The sequence below is a fragment of the Musca domestica genome, unplaced genomic scaffold (assembly GCF_030504385.1).
Source record: "Musca domestica strain aabys unplaced genomic scaffold, Musca_domestica.polishedcontigs.V.1.1 1, whole genome shotgun sequence".
NCBI classification, from domain to species: domain Eukaryota; kingdom Metazoa; phylum Arthropoda; class Insecta; order Diptera; family Muscidae; genus Musca; species Musca domestica.
The window spans coordinates 29242091-29259396 of record NW_026712114.1 but is presented as its reverse complement, the minus strand read 5'-3'; the positions used below and the strand labels follow the sequence as shown (position 1 = coordinate 29259396).

Below are 17306 nucleotides of genomic sequence, written 5' to 3'. Positions count from 1 at the left end.
TTTGGCAAAGAACAGAAAAGGCAATGGGACCTATAAGTAATATTCACCATAACTGAAAGATTTTAGCCACTGTTCGCTGTTTTTATTTTTTGGTTTGTTTGTAAAAACGAATAAAGCAAAGAAAACTTAATTTCTGTAAATATGTACAAACTGTGTGTAATATTCATTCTATGATGCTGCTATATATTTAAAGCAATTTGCTTTATCCTTCATCGTTCATGAGTAGATTGTTGGTGTTTCCTTCAGCGAGCCTCTTAAATTCAAACTGCTTCCTCTTAGAATAAACAGATTTCTTTTAGTCTGCTATTTCGATAGTATTTGAATTGTTAAAACCCGTATATTGTTCTGAAGAACTTGAAAGAATATTTTTAAAAAAATCGTGAAAATTTTATGCCCCAACCCAGAAATAAAAAAAATAAAATTTAGAAAAATATTTTTAAGCTCTACGTTTTAAACAGTAATTTAAGAGAATTTTTCGATTCATGAGGCCAATATTTGAAAAAACTAGGAGTTCTAAAAAATATATTGAAACTATATTTTAAATATTCTATAATTCCATTATAAAAATATATGTCAACATACACGAGGTTTCAGTCATGGAAAGTTTATGTAAAAATTTACAATTGCTTAAAAATTTGTAAAATGATTTTTTAATCCTGGGTCTAGAGATCCAGAAATCATCATCATTCTGTAATAGTCATCATTATGTCTAATAGTCCTATAAAAAGTTTGCTTCACACCCACGAGGTCCTTAAGTCATCGCCATAAAATACTTGAAATATTCAAAGCTGTCAGTTTCGTTTTGAAAACTATTGCTCTCTTTAATAGAGAGTAATATGAAGTTAAGCCAATGGGGGAAAAAGCCCGACATAAGCAATCCGTACCAAAAATGTTGTAAAAATGCAGTATTTGTTAAAAAAAGAAGAAGTCCATAGTAGAAAGGTCCGATGAAAATATCTTAAAAAAGAGACAGTCGAGCAATATATGTAAAAATACTTAGAAACATCACAAAACCATTAATAAAAAATTTTTGTTTGGCCCAAGAACGAACCCTATTGAAATGGATGAGAATCGATCCAAACTTAGATATAGCTCTCATATACAGGGTGAGATGAAAAAAACTGCAACCAACTTCAGACTGCTTTCATTTCGAAGTCCCTCGTCCGACAGCTGTTAATATTATTCCAGTGACAGCTCATTATATTTTTTATAAGCGTACAAAAGCAATTTGGTGAGAATTTTCAAGAAAAAAAATTATTCGTGATAGAATTCAAGCGTGATAGTGTGATTTCTTTATATTTGGCTGGAAAACCACAAGTGGCTATCGTTAGAGCACTCCAGCATTTAAATGTGAATACATATTTTGTGTCTCGTACCATCGCTCGTTACCGTGATACTGATAGCGTAGCCCGATGTCAAGGAAGTGGTTGGAAGAAAACAGCAACATCAGCAGAAATGGTTCGAAAAGAAAAGAGGCGTATTAATCGAAACCCGCGTCGCAATGGCCGAAAAATAGCTACTGAGCTCAATATATCGCAATATTCCATTCGGCAAATATTGAAAAATGACCTCGGGGTAAAGTCATTGAAATTACAAAAAGTGCAAGAATTTACACCGAAACAGAAAGAAAATTGACCTAAACCGAATTTGGTTTTCCCGGATGGGAAAACATTCGTTGTCCAGCAGTTTGCAAACAAACAAAATTATCGTGTTTACTTGCCAAAGAGGTCGGCTGAAAATGTGCAACTTCAGATGGCCACCAGAACTCTAGCGCCAGCCATGGTGATGGTGTGGGCCGCCGTAACAGCCGATGGTCGCTTTCCACTCATACGCTTTCATATAGCCCCCATATAATGGTACCTCCCGATATTCGGTATTTTGATTATTTTAGCGACATTATTCACCGGAAATGCTTTTAATTTGGTATTTAAAGTTTTTAATGGATGCTACAGCCTATGACAGAAAATTGTTCGTGCAGGTTCACGCCTTCACAGGTTCAGCCTGTGACAGAAAATTGTCTATGCAGGTCTTCGTATAGATTCGATATAACGGTCTTCGTATAGCTCCGATATAACGGTACCACCCTATATATACGGTATTTTGATGATGCTACATTATTCACCGTTTATAATACGGTAATGGCTTATAACAAACGCCAATATAACGGCTAGATTCGGTATTTTTAAGATTTTAACAGATTTTTAACGGATTTTATTTTTTGAAAATTTTCAAATTAGTTCCAAATGGTGGAGGGTATTCAAAATTGGGCCCGGCCGAGCTTACTGCTTTTTGTTTTATCTCAACCTGTATATTTTAAAAAAATTCCCAAGCCTCTTGAGAAAGGGGTTTTTGTCGACGAATGTGTTTTTGTTGTAACAGACAAAACCAACTTACATGGTTATGCTACTTCGTTCAGCTTGAACGAAAGCATAACAAGTGGAGAAAGATGTAAATGTTTATAAGTGCGGTTGTAAGATTTAGAAGATTTTCCAAAAGAATTTTAGTTTTATTTAATTCTTTCGTTCCTCTTCTATTGAGCTTACGATCTCGTCACTTGGGTAAAAAAAATGTTTTTTGCCATAGAAGTTATTTTTAAAATAACTTCTGGGGAGAATATCCCAGACAAAACAAGGGAACCGAAACCTAGGTATTCCCTGCCTTACCCCCTGGTAAACATTACCATCGTTCTCCACTAATAAACAAATGTTGTTTTTATAAAAACAACATTAAGGGATAAAGCCTGACCATTTTGCAACAACAAAATACTACGGTATCCCGAACAAACAAGCCACACTGTTCTATTCTGAGGAATTCACAAAAGAAACACCGAAAATCGTTGAAAAAAATTAAAATAGTAAAAATGTCAATAATAATTGTGCTATATTAAAAGTCGGTGGTCTTTTTAAGTATTTTTAAAAATCTTTTAACAAATTTGAATTTCAAAGATTTAAATTGGAGCGATGAGAAATTCTCAATTTCTATACTAGAACCACTGTCCCTCATGCTGGTCCGCTTAAAAATGCAATGCGTTATAATATTTCTCGCCGTCCTACAAACTACATCCGTTAGAATTAGCAATGCATGTTGCATGATGTTACTTAATTTTTTGTTGCTGGTGTTGTTCTTGTTGTCGGTTGGTTGTGTGTGTAGTTGTTTTTAGCTGTCTATTTGGCCAACACCTGTGCCTCTCTTTCTCCATAGCCAAATTGATGCATTAAATCACTCTATAATCAAAGAGTCGAAACGCAACAAGAACAGAATTTCAACACTACACACCGTTGGTTTGGATCTATTCACGCATTTGAAGAAAATGATGAGGCTGCTGAAGATGACGAAGAGAAGGCGTTTTTATAACTACCTGTTGTAGCGTTTGTTGCACGAACAAACATTTGTTGCAAATATCCTTAGAAAAAACAGCAACAATAACAACATTGCAATCTTAACGCATTGTAATTGACCGCATTCAATGGGCATTAGCATTTCTTAGCTTTAACACTTCTTTGCATTGCGGGTATGGGTAGAACCGAGTTGAGGGAAGAGGAGTGATCTAAACGTATGGAGGAAGATAGATCACGGCAATGCTAATGTTTTAACAGGTTCTTGAGTTGTGATGTTTACATTGTTGTTGTTGTTACTGCTGCTGAATTTTTTGGGTCGTGATTTATGTTAGAAGACCATTTATTTATCTACTACGTTCTCATGCGTTTGAATGCGAAATGCTGAGAAGCGAACATCTCTCGCTGAAGAACTGTTATAATTTATAATCAAATTAATCTAAAAACAGGTCCGTGTTCTTCGTTGTGTGGATTAATTTTTGTAAATATATTCCATGCAATGCCAATTAGAAGAACCTACTTAAAACGAATGAGATGTAAAGAGGGAAATCACGAAATATACAGGTTATCTTGTTTTCATCTATTGCAGCTGTTGAGGGCGTTGTTTTACACGTACTTTGTGGAATAAATTAATAATGAAAGCAGTTGTGTAGGAAATAAGAACACATTTGGAATTAAACAAAAAATGGAAATAAAATAATGTATTTCGGTAAGTTAATCTCTGCGTGTTAAATACAAAAAAAAAACATATTTCACAGGTGTTATTATTATATTTTAAAAATTCTAACACAGAATGTCTTTATATTTTTACTGGGGAACTGGGAAAATAATCTGCGAAGCATAAAATCTTTGGAAAGTTTTAATATTAAAAGCCACCAGGGCTAAAAATATCCACGAGGACCAAAATATTTTTTTATTCCGGTCTACAAGTTTCTGCAAAAATATTTTTAAAACGTAAACAATTTTTAGAATCTTTGGAAATATGCTCTAAAAATCCACGGTACCTACAAGTATTTGATTTTTTAAATCCACGAGTTGTACATTTTTTGAAAAAAAAAAAAATCAAAATTTTTTGAAAGTTATTTGAAATAAATATTTACAAAATCCATGATTTTTAAGTTTTTCGAAAAATGATTTCAAGTAACCACCGTATCTAAAAGTATTTGAAATAAATATTTATAAAAACGCACGAAATGTAGAAGTTTTGAAAATAATATTTTAAAAATCCAGAAGACTCATAACCACTTTGGCGAAGAAATATTTCTGAAAGAAAATCATGAGATCCAAAAGTAATAGATAAGTCTTTAAAAAAATATTTAAAAATACGCGAAGTCCAAAAGACCTTTGAAACGACATTTTCAAAAATGCGAAAGGCCTTTAGACAATTGAAAATGTATCTTAGAAAATCCGTAAGTCTAAAAGCCCTATAAAAATACGGAATGAGAAAATAAAGTACAACAAAGTCAAACGCCATAATGTTAACATTTTTTTTAAATGTTATTGAATGAAAGCAAAAAATGTCGGATATAGCATCAATTTTTTTAGAATAAATTTAGATTTGTGCAAATTGGCCACCTTTGGCGCACATTATGACCTTCAAACGGCCAATGAAACCGTCACACGCGATAATATTCTGCATTTATTCTGATGCCATAGTCGATTAATACGAGCAGAGAGCGACCATCGGCTGTTATGGCGGCCCACACCATCACAATGGCCGGCGCTTGAGTTCTGGTGGTCAACCAAAGGTGCACATTTTCCTCTTTCGAAAGTAAACAACGAATGATTTCTCATCGGAGAAAACCAAATTCAGCATTTCACCACCTTCAGCCAAGCACTCTTTTGAGTCTTTTTTCTTTCTGTTGCGGTGTAAGTTCTTCCACTTTTTGGAATTTCAATGGCTTTACCCCGAGCCCATTTTTCAATATTTGCCGAATGGAATATTGCGATATGTTCAGCTTACGAGCCCATTTTTCGGCCACTGCGACGCGGGTTTCGATCAAGTCCCTTCTTTACTTTTCGAACTATTTCTGCTGATGTTGCTGTTTTCTTCCGTCCACTTCCTTGATATCGGGCTATGGTACGAGACACAAAAGATTCATTCACATTTAAATGCTGGAGTGCTCTAACGATAGCCTCTTGTGGTTTTTTCAGCCAAATATAAAGAAATCACACTGTCACACTTGAATTCCATCACGAATAACTTTTTTCTGAAAAATTCTCACCAAAATGCTTTTGTACGCTTGTAAACAATATAATCAGCTGTCACTGGAATAATTTTAACAGCTGTCGGACAAGTGGCTTAGAAATGACAGCAGTCTGAAGTTGGCTGCAGTTTTTTCATCTCACCCTGTATATATATATAAAAAATCGACAAAAAAGCAAAAATACTGGGGAACTGGGAAAAAATCTGCGAAGCACAATATCCTTGGAAGGTGTTAATATTACAAGCCAACCGGGCCACAAGGACCAAAATATTTTTTTTATTCCAATCTACAATTTCCTTGAAAAATAATTTTTAGAATCTTTGGAAATATGATCTTAAAATCCGCGACACCTAGAAATATCTGACCTATTTGGAATAACGATTTTTTCCTTGGAAATATGGAATATATGCATAATTCTATTATGATAATACATCCGATGTTCTAGGTCACTAGGAGTATAGTCAAGTAAAAATACTTTATGGTTCATGTTGTTGATTTCTTTTTTATTTCGTTGGAACAAAGAATAAGTATATTGCATTGGAAATTTCGTTTAGAAAATATGTCGGGCACTCTACAAGAACTCACCTCCAAAAAAACACTGATTTCTTTCTGAACTCAGACAGTTTGAATTGCTGATATGCTGAGTAATTAAAACTGGAAATTACTAAGCAATTCGTTGCAAAGGCAGTTTCGATATTTTATTAAACATTTTACGCTCATCAATTTTGGCCTGCTGATTCCTTAAACGTCTTGAGATCCTACCGCGGCGATTGGGTTAATACTGAAGCAGTACCAAGTAGTGACAGTCTGACACAACGCATATGGACAAAGTGCCAGTGACTGTACTTTGAACGCCAACAGTTCTGATGACAAAATTAATATGGAATCATGAATGTGATGGAATGGGTCTTATGTAATCAATATTCTATATATTTGATTGTGGGGTAGAAAACCAATGTTAGACCCCCATATAAGTAATGCATAAACCAATGCTTTTTATTAAACCTAACAAAGAACATCACCTCAAATCGTTACGTTTTCCAATACACCAAAAACATAAACCATAAACATAATCGATTGAATGTATCTTGCAAAGAAGAGCACAAGTCAATATAACGTTCAATGAAATTTCTTCTTTTTCGCATTGAATGCATTTCTCTTCGACAAAAAAAAAAAAAAACAAGCACAAAAACACATTTCGAGCGATATGGCCATAAAACGGTTCTTAACGTCCTTGTACATAAAATTGTAACAATTTTATTCGGTGCTCCAAAGCAACTTCATGGCATGGCTGGCCGAAGACCTTGCTACAGTTTGCGGCATTGATGATGATGGTCAAGCAGGCCAGGTTTGCCTGCTTACCTTTCTTCCTACCATCCATTGAAGAATGGTCGTAGATGGCGATAAGGAAATGTTCAAAAGCCAAGGAAACAACAGTGAAAGAACAAAATATGCCTATCAATGTTGCAATATCATGACAACTGTAAACAGCCACAGTACAGACACACGCACACAGCGAGTAAGGAGCGAGAGAACGACCAAAAAGAACGCCTTAAATAGCATTCTTATGCCAATGAACGATTGTCAATAACATTTATTTCTGTCAATTAAAAGCTGAAAAAAGTATAACAGCTAAAAACGCAACGAAACTAAAGCGTATCAATATCAAATGGTTGTTGTTCGATCATTTTGCATGGCCATTGATTTTTGTTGTTCGACTTATTTTACATTTTCCAAAGACAGAAGGTGTCTTTTGGCAATTTCGGTCACCAGCATCAATGACGAAGCCGATCATCGTTTGGCTTCAATGGGGTTGTAAAATAATATTTTTGGCCTAGAGTGTTATAACATCACCGCCATATCTCCTTTGCGTTTGTTAGCTAATCAAATGGCAAAGCGGGATTCCAATTCTCATTTTTATTACTTTTGTGTACCTTTTTTTCGAAGCTATCTTTTCAATTTGAACGAAATATAACTAGCTAACTGTCTGTTGAACAAATAAAAATCGATTGAATGATTTTGTTGTTAGAACTGGAGCAAACTATTGGATAGTGGCGGTTGGTATGTAATTCATAGGAAATAGGAATTATGTGATTTCACTCACGATGGTCTTGACTCGTGGTAAAATGTTCCAAGCAACGACCCACACAACTATGTGTACCAATATGACAGCTAAAATTTAGAAATAGTCATCGAAACGAAACGTGGGTCAGACACATCTTCAGTAAAATATGGCGACCAGTCTACTATTCTATCCACTAGACCAGTAAGGAAAAGTAAAAAGTCGGACGGGACCGACTATATGATACCCTACACCACTATGCATATTTAGTAGAGCTCCCACAACAAAAAAATTTATCAAAATCTGGCTTTAAAGCAGTTATAGCTTGCGATAGAGTACATGATATCACTTCGAGAAGGATTATATTAAACAAATGCATATCGGAGCCGAGTTGCACAAAATGGAAATGTACATCTCGATATTCACTCCATTTGGAGTCCGAATTTGAGGGTCTTAAACACCAAATCGGATGAAATATATATAGGAGCTATAGCTATATCTGAACAGATTTTCTCCGAATGCGATGTACTTGCTTCTAGACTAAATTCGGTCGGATATACCAAAATTGGTATATTGGTCATTTGGTGCACAATTAACCCGAAATCGGTTGAAGATATTTATGGGGCCTTATCCAAATCTGAACCGATCTTGATATAATTTGGCAGGTATTTCTAGCCTGTATCTGATAACTGGTAGCAAATAACATTGTTGTCAAATGCATATTACGAATTCGAGACATTTAAACACCAAATCGGATGGAAAATATATTTGGGGGCTATATCTGTATCTGAATCGATTTTCACCAAACTTAATGTACTTTCTTCTAGATTGCATTTGATCGGATATGCCAAAATTCAGGTCATATATACTGATATTGGCTATTTGGTGCACAATTGACCCAAAATCGGTTGAGGATATATATGGGAGCTATATCCAAATCTGAACCGATCTAATATACTTATTTCAGAGCTGTATCTGCTATCTGAAACCGAAGATCATTGTTGTGAAATGCATATTACGCTTGTGAAGGACTTTAAACCTCAAATCGGATGAAACATATATATGGGAGCCATAGCTATATATGGACCGATTTACACCAAATTTGAAGTACTGGTTCATAGGATGAATTCAGTCGTAATTGCCAAAATTCAGTCCATCGGATAAAGATATATATGGGAGTTACATCATAATCGGAACCGATTTCCATAAAATTTGACAGAGGTAATTTCGAGAACTATCTGATGTCCGGTACCAAATATCATTGTTGTGGAGTGCATATTACGTATGTGAGGGACTTATAACCCCAAATCGAATAAAACATATATATGAGAGCTATAACTATATCTATTACTTGCTTCTAGACTGAATTCGGTGTGAACCAAAATACAGGTCATTTGGACTTTTATTAACCATTTGATGCACAATTAACCCGAAATAGGTTGAAGATATATGAGAGCTATATCTAAATCTGAGACGACTGTCATCAATTTCAATAGGGTTCGTCCTTGGGCCAAATAAATATTGTTTGCAAAATTTCATCTCAATCGAATAATAAATGTGAATCTCAATCGGATAATAAATGCGTTTGTTCACAAGAATACATGTAGCGTATAAGAGACTTGCCCTTCTACTTAAAACTAGCGTAGAAAATTACTTTAGCAACTGAAATACTTATGACTTCAAGTACCCTAGCCTTCACCAGCCTCTGCTTTCAACGGAAAATCTACAAGTATTTAAAAATTAATTTTAAAAATACGTCAACTTTCCTGTATATTAATATGCCATAAAACCGAACGTATGAGAGAATTGACTCGATACGTAACATGCCCTCTTTAGTAGTAGTAGTAGCCACATAATCCTCTTTAGTAGCCTTTCAAATACTGAAGGAATTATATGATCCTTGCCTAAATTTCCAATACCTTTTCCCAAAATTGTCAAATCACCTCGGCATATTTTATTAGCTCCCCATATAAAACTTTCTGTGTGGTCTTATTTGTCCAGTTATTCGTCTCCTCCAACCATTGCACATGGAAAATATTTTTCCACAATTTATATTTAAAGAAATTTGTGATATTATCACAGATTGTTGTTGTTGCTGTGTTTTTCTTTTAGCATGGCAAACAACAAATGTTCAATTTTTATTTAGAGTCTTACGGGACATTTTGCTATTGTGTAGCAGCCAAAGAAATGTATTTTTTCGGAGGTAACGAGCAAACAACATCCAACATTAAAAAAAGACTGGGAGATGGAAATATATACAACAAAGCAACGACAATGATGATATGCTTATGCACCACAACGCCCACATGTAATCCAGGAAGTTGTTTTGATAATCATCTCTGGTGTTACAGTTTTTCACTGGAGAGCTACTAAATTCAATTAATGTTTGTTTTGGAAGTTAGATGGTGTGGGGAATTAACGTTTGGGTAGGTTAGGTGTATGTATTCTTCAAAGAATTTATTTTGTGTAGCCTAAAAGTATGCAAGGAACTTTTAGGGTTGGTGAAGAACACCTTAAAAAATTAAAATACAGTAAAAAGGTAAAATTCCTTGAGAACCACACCCTCCTATATAGTATGCATGGTTATAGCCTAAGGCTATTCATAATCATTTTTTCACGATGTGTGGCGGTATATTACAATGAATAAATAGAAAATATAATTTTGGGATTAAGAAAAAATTAATTACTTTCAACTTACTTAAAATGTAAAAAAGAAATGTCAACATACCTGAAAAGAGAAAAATGAAAATAATTATTATAATTACTATATATTACAAATATATATATTTTGCCCTGATTTGAAAATCTGCGTCAGCTAGATCCAATAATATCTCAACTTTCGCAAACTTTTACAATTTTTTGTTTCACAAACTATAAAATATTTGTTTAATTAATTATTAAACCTCAACTATACTTTGGTGGATATATTTAGTTTGGAGTTCGACATGGCTACTCCATCCTATGACATTTTCGTATATCCTTATAAATAAAATATATATTAAACTGAAACAAAGTCAAAAGCCATAATTTTTAAATTTTTTTTATTTAATTGAATGAAAGCAAAAAAATCGGAAATAGCATCAAATTTTAGAATAAGTTTAGATTTGTTCGAATTGGTCACTTTTAGAACGAATTATGGCCTTTTAACGACCAATGAAACCATCACAAACTGCCCGAATGTTGCTCTGTGGTATTTTGGCCCATTCCCGGCGAAGCGCTTGCTTGAGGTGATCGACACTTTGGTATTTTTTGGTGCCAACTTTGCTTTCCAAAATACTCCAGACACAATAGTCCAACGGATTGGTATCCGGAGATTTTGGTGTCCATTGTACGCTGGTAATGAAGAGAGGAACCTCATTTTGTAACCATTCTTGGGTGGCGCGTGCTGAATGCGATGGTGCTGAGTCCTGTTAGAATGTCCAAAGTCTGCGGCCAAGACTTTAATACACCCTCCAGAATATTTTCGCGAAGCGCTTGCTTGAGGTGATCGACACTTTGGTATTTTTGGTGCCAACTTTGCTTTCCAAAATACTCCAGACACAATAGTCCAACGGATTGGTATACGGAGATTTTGGTGGCCATTGTGCGCTGGTAATGAAGCGAGGAACCTCATTTTGTAACCATTCTTGGGTGGCGCGTGCTGAATGCGATGGTGCTGAGTCCTGTTAGAATGTCCAAGGTCTGCGGCCAAGACTTTAATACACCCTCCAGAATATTTTCGCGATAATATTCGGCATTTATTCTAGTGCCACGGGTGGAGAGTGACCATCGGCTGTTATGGCGGCCCACACCATCACCGTGGCCGCGCATGAGCTCTGGTGGCCAACCGAAGGTGCACATTTTCAGCTGACCTCTTTGGCAAGTAAACACGATCATTTTGTTTGTTACAAACTGCTGGACAACGAATGTTTTCTCATCCGATAAAACCAGTTCACCACTTTGGCCCAGCGAAGCATCTCTTCAGCTCTTTTGAGTCAATTTTCTTTCTGTTCCGGTGTAAGTTCTTGTACTTTTTGGAATTTCAATGGATTTACACCGATCTCATTTGTCAATATTGCCAAATTGAATATTGCGATATGTTCAGCTCACGAGCCATTTTTCGGCCACTGCAACGCGAGTTTCGATCAAGTCGCTTCTTTACTTTTCGAACCATTCTGCTGATGTTGCTGTTTTCTTCCGTCCACTTCCTTGACGTCGGGCTACGCTACCAGTATCACGGTAACGAGCAATGGTACGAGACACGAAAGATTTATATTTAAATGGTGGAGAGCTCTAACGATAGCCACTTGTGGTTCCAGCCAAATATAAAGAAAGCACACTATCACGCTTGAATTCCATCACGAATAACTTTTTTTTCTAGAAAATTCTCACCAAAATGCCTTGGTACGCTTTTAAACAATATAATGGGCTGTCACTGGAATAATTTTAACAGCTGTCGGACGAGTAGCTTAGAAATGACAGCAGTCTAAAATTGGTTGCAGTTTTTTTCATCTCACCCTGTAGATATTCATTGCATAGACGACCCTAATTAAAGATTGTGCCAGCCAATATCAAATCACATACACACACGCTATTTATAGCAATTTTAAAATTATCTTTTAATGTAATATTAAATATAGCTAATAACGAAAAAAACAATTCCTATACAGGTCACGTTCATCTGCAGATTTTTACCATTATTATCGGGCACATCGTCGTCCCATTTTTTTCGCAATAACACAATTTTAAATAGCTCACACACGCACATAAATATTATAAATCACCGGTGACTTATAATGAAAATTAATTAAATTCATTAAAGTTCGATTCACATAAATATTCGTGCCACATTTAACCTGTAATTTTCTTTTCAACTGACGCTGTTGCTGCAACGGCATGTCGTACTACTCTACTCCACATACATGCATTCAGACATATAATAAGTACCTTAGGGACCTTCTTCATCTTGTTGTGGAAGATCTCTCGGTGGTACTGGTGTGTGAGTTTTCTTTTTATTTATTAAATAAATCATTTCAACACCAGATGCTTATTTTTTCTTCACGAATGCCTAAGTTAAGAAACAGTTGCAAGTTGGCGGCATTTGTTGAATTGATTCATTGAAGTTGCCACTTGCAATTGGCCAATTTAAGTTGAAATGTTTCAAGGGATGTATCTGCTGGAGAGCGTGTGGCAGGAATTTTTTGGCACAGTGGAAGTTTTTTTTTTTTAAATTTTAGTAAGGAATAAAATATAGCAAAGATCACAGAAATTATTGGGTAATTTTAGAAACATTCTTTAATGAATTCGAATTGATCGATTGTCTGGCTTCGGAGTCTAAAATTTCTTTTCAGTTATGCTGGACATCAATCACTGTGAAGGGCTTCCATCCAAGGAAAGCAACATCTTTAGTTCCTAAAATTTTCGTTTTAAAGGAGAAAGCAATTCAGTTATTCAAATTTCGTAGAGATCTGTTTAAATACAGGGTGAGATGAGAAACTGCAACCAACTTCAGACTGCTGTGATTTCTAAGCCACTAGTCCGATTGCTGTTAAAATTATTCCAGTGACAGCCCATTATATTGTTTACAAGCGTACAAAAGCATTTTGGTGAGAATTTTCCAGAAAAAAGTTATTCGTGATGGAATTCAAGCGTGATAGTGTGCTTTCTTTATATTTGGCTGGAAAACCACAAGTGGCTATCGTTAGAGAACTCCATCATTTAAATGTGAACAAATCGTTTGTGTCTCGTACCATCGCTCGTTACCGTGATACTGGAAACAGCGACATTAAGGAAGCGGACGGAAGAAAACAGCAACATCAGCAGAAATGGTTCGAAAAGTGAAGAAGCGACTTGATCGAAACCCTCGCAGTGGCCGAAAATTGCTCATGAGCTAAACATATCGCAATATACCATTCGGCAAATATTGAAAAATGAGCTCGGGGTAAAGACATTAAAATTCCAAAAAGTGCCAAGACTTACACCGCAACTGAAAGAAAACGAGCTAAAGAGTTGCTTCGCTTGGCCAAAAGTGGTGAACTGCCGAATTTGGTTTTCTCCGATCAGAAAACATTCGTTGTCCAGCAGTTTGTACGCAAACAAAATTATAGTGTTTACTTGCCACAGAGGCCAACTGAAGGCCACCAGAACTCAAGCGCCGGTCATGGTGATAATGTTGGCCGCCATAACAGACGATGGTCGCTCTCCGCTCGAATTAATCGATCGTGGCATCAAAATAAATGCCGAATATTATCGCGAAATATTATTAAAGCCTTAGGCACGCAAACTTTTTGGCCGCAGGTCTTGGACATTCCAACAGGACTCAGCACCATGTCACACAGCACGAGCCATCCAAGAATGGTTACAAAATGAGGTTCCTTATTTTATTTCCAGCGCACAATGGCCACCAAAATCTCCGGATACCATACCGTTGGACTATTGTGTCTGGAGTATTTTGGAAAGCAAGGTTGGCACTAAAAAATACCAAAGTGTCGATCACCTCAAGCAAGCGCTTCGCCGGGAATGGGACAAAATACCGCAGAGCAACATTCGGACAGCGTGTCATTGGCAGTTTGAAGGCCATAATTCGTGTCAAATGTGACCAATTCGAACAAATCTAAACTTATACTAAAATTTGATGCTATTTCCGACATTTTTGCTTTCATTCAATAAAATTAAAAAAAAGTAAAAATTATGGCTTTTGACTTTGTTGCAGTTTTTTTTTTATCTCACCCTGTATTTGTTAAGAAATGGAAATTTATTTATTCAAAAATATTTCTTTTTTTGCCAACTCTATCCCACTGTTCATTACGGCTAAGAAAATGCGTTTGCTAAATTACCCTAGCTGAAAACGTGTCGGTGCACATTTTGCAAAAAAAATTGTTGAAATCTTTGGAGATCTTATCCAGAGAACCTTTTCCCGTCCCCTGCACATGGAGTCAACATATTTCCACCATATGGCATATGCTTATGTGCAACTGGGATTTTTTTTTTTTTTGCAACTTGTTTGTTATTTCTGTTCTTTATTGCAATGGGAACTAGAGCTTACATTTTTTAATAAGCTGTTTTTATGTATATTATTGTTGTTGCTGCTGGAGTCTGTTATAACTTCCATTGCACACACACAGAGGTTAAATAATAAACAGCTTTTAAAAATGTATTTTATTATTTCATTTCATGTCTTGAGGGGTTGATTTTATTGACTACAGTACAGATATAAATGTCTGCTGGCAATAAATAGGCCATCCGTTTGGTCCTAGTTAAATGGGTGCGCTCTTGGTTTCGAAAACCAAGATGTTTTATTATTTTCTTGCAACAATGTTGCAAAAGTCCTACAATTACTGTCTGGCGAGAAAGTCAGGGTTATTACAGTCAGTATATTTGGCTATAATTTGTAGGTGTGTCATAAGTCAAACTATGATCAGTGATATTCATAATTTATGAAGCTGTAGATGAATGGTTTATTTAAAGGAGGGTAACGTAATATAATCAAAATGAATCAGAAGCTAAATTATGAATACAGGGTGAGATAAAAAACTTCAGCAAAGTCAAACTCCATAATTATTAATTTTATTGAATGAAGGCAAAAAATGTCGGAAATAGCATCAAATTTTAGAATAAATTTATATTTGTTCGAATGGGTCACCTTTGGCACGAATTATGACCTTCAAACGGCCAATGAAACCGTCACATGCTGCCCGAATGTTGCCCTACGGTATTTTGGCCCATTCCAGGCGAAGCGCTTGCTTTAGGTGATCGACATTTGGTATTTTTTAGCGCAACCTTGCTTTCTAAAATACTCCAGCCACAATAGTTCAACGGATTGGTATACGGAGATTTTGGTGGCCATTGTGAGCTGGAAATGAAGCGAGGAACCTCATTTTGTAACTTTCTTGGGTGTCGCGTGCTGAGTTCGATAATATTCGGCATTTATTCTGATGCCACGGTCGATAAATACGGGCGGAGAGCGACCATCGGCAGTTATGGTGGCCCACACCCTCACCATGGCCGGCGCTTGAGTTCTAGTGGCCAACCGAAGGTGCACATTTTCAACTGACCTCTTTGGCAAGTGAACACGATAATTTTGTTTGTTTACAAACTGCTGGACAACGAATGTTTTCTCATCGGAGCAAACCAAATTCGGTAGTTCACCATTTTCGGCCAAGCGAAGCAACTCTTTAGCTCCTTTGAGTCTATTTTCTTTCTGTTGTGGTGTAAGTTTTTGCACTTTTTGGAATTTCAATGGCTTTACCCCGAGCTAATTTTTCAATATTTGCCGAATGGAATATTGTGATATGTTCAGCTCACGAGCCATTTTTCGGCCACTGCGACGGGGGTTTCGATCTAGTCGCTTCTTTACTTTTCGAACCATTCCTGTTGATATTGCTGTTTTCTTCCCTCCACTTTCTTGACGCCGGGCTACGCTACCCATATCGCGGTAACGAGCGATGGTACGAGACACAAAATATGTATTCACATTTAAATGCTGGAGTGCTCTAACGATAGCCACTTGTGGTTTTCCAGCCAAATATAAAGAAATCACACTATCACGCTTGAATTCCATCACGAATAACTTTTTTTCTTTAAAATTCTCACCGAAATGCTTTTGTTCCCTTGTAAACAATATAATGAGCTGTTACTAGAATAATTTTGACAGCTGTCTTAGTGTCTTAGAAATGACAGCAGAGTGAAGTTGGTTGCAGTTTTTTCACCCTGTCATTAATTGTACATCTCGAATCCATTACATTTACTTGTGCTGAACTATTTGTTCCCTGATCATATCGACTATTAAAACAGGCCAAATCAATACATAGTTATCCCTTTAAATGACAATAATTATAGTAACACAACATTCAAACATGTTCTCTAACACCAATTTAATGTTTCTTCTTCTCCCATCTTCTACCTCATTACAGATCGGCCAACTATTATCGTGCCACAAATATTTGTGAATTATCTGAAATGGATCGTATTACATTGGCTGGCACCAGTGCATTCCAAAGTCAAGATGGCATCGATTATCTGGAGAACAATTGTGCCGAAGAACCAAATAAATTATGCGAATTCAAGCGTTTATCGGGCAGAATATTGAAAACGGTCGATTCCGTATATCAGGATGTTGGCAGCATTGATGAGTGCCGTGATTTATGTATAAATTCGCCATACAGGTAAGTGGTGTTGTGTGTAAGACAAGACAAAAGAGAAGAGAACAGTAGAAGCGAAAAACGCCAACACAAAAGTGATGCAATGGAGGACGAACTTTAAACGGCAAAGATAATGATGACACTGGCAAGCAGGCTGATCATGGTCAAAGTATTTTCATGACATTGCCAATGTTTGATGTGCTCATCGACGACAGTGATGTGGAGGTTGTAACATAGTAAAAACCATCGCAAAACAGAACGCATTTAATGTGATTAGAAGCAATATTAGGCGATATCGTTAATATGGTGCTCGGTGATTTTCAATGGCTAAGAGTAGAATAAGCCAAGTCAAGTAGCAGTGAAAAACTTTAATGCAACAAGTGCCTAGTTGCAGCACTTGGTTCGAACAGCTTTTTGAGAACAGGTTGATTCAGCAGTAAGTTAGTTACAGGTCTAAGTTATGACCCAGCTCTATTAGTTTCTTAGCCACAAATATATTATGACCAAATTGTTGCAAGGTTATTTATGATCATCTTTTCTATGGCCAACCGGCCCACCACGCACAAACAGGCTGCAGTTGCAC

The 17306-nt window shown here is 36.2% G+C and overlaps 2 protein-coding genes across 6 annotated transcripts in view; one reads left to right on the top strand and one right to left on the bottom strand.

The window, feature by feature from the left end:
* LOC101901279 (autophagy-related protein 16) overlaps window positions 1-17306 on the bottom strand; it is a 342937-nt gene that overhangs the window by 295319 nt on the left and 30312 nt on the right. The gene's annotated exons all lie outside the window — the stretch shown is intronic.
* LOC131802087 (uncharacterized) overlaps window positions 1-17306 on the top strand; it is a 125520-nt gene that overhangs the window by 100299 nt on the left and 7915 nt on the right. For both annotated transcript variants that reach the window (XM_059121455.1, XM_059121451.1), the window contains exon 6: window positions 16496-16747. In XM_059121455.1, the coding sequence (XP_058977438.1) occupies window positions 16496-16747 (252 nt within the window). The remainder of the gene's footprint in view (window positions 1-16495; window positions 16748-17306) is intronic.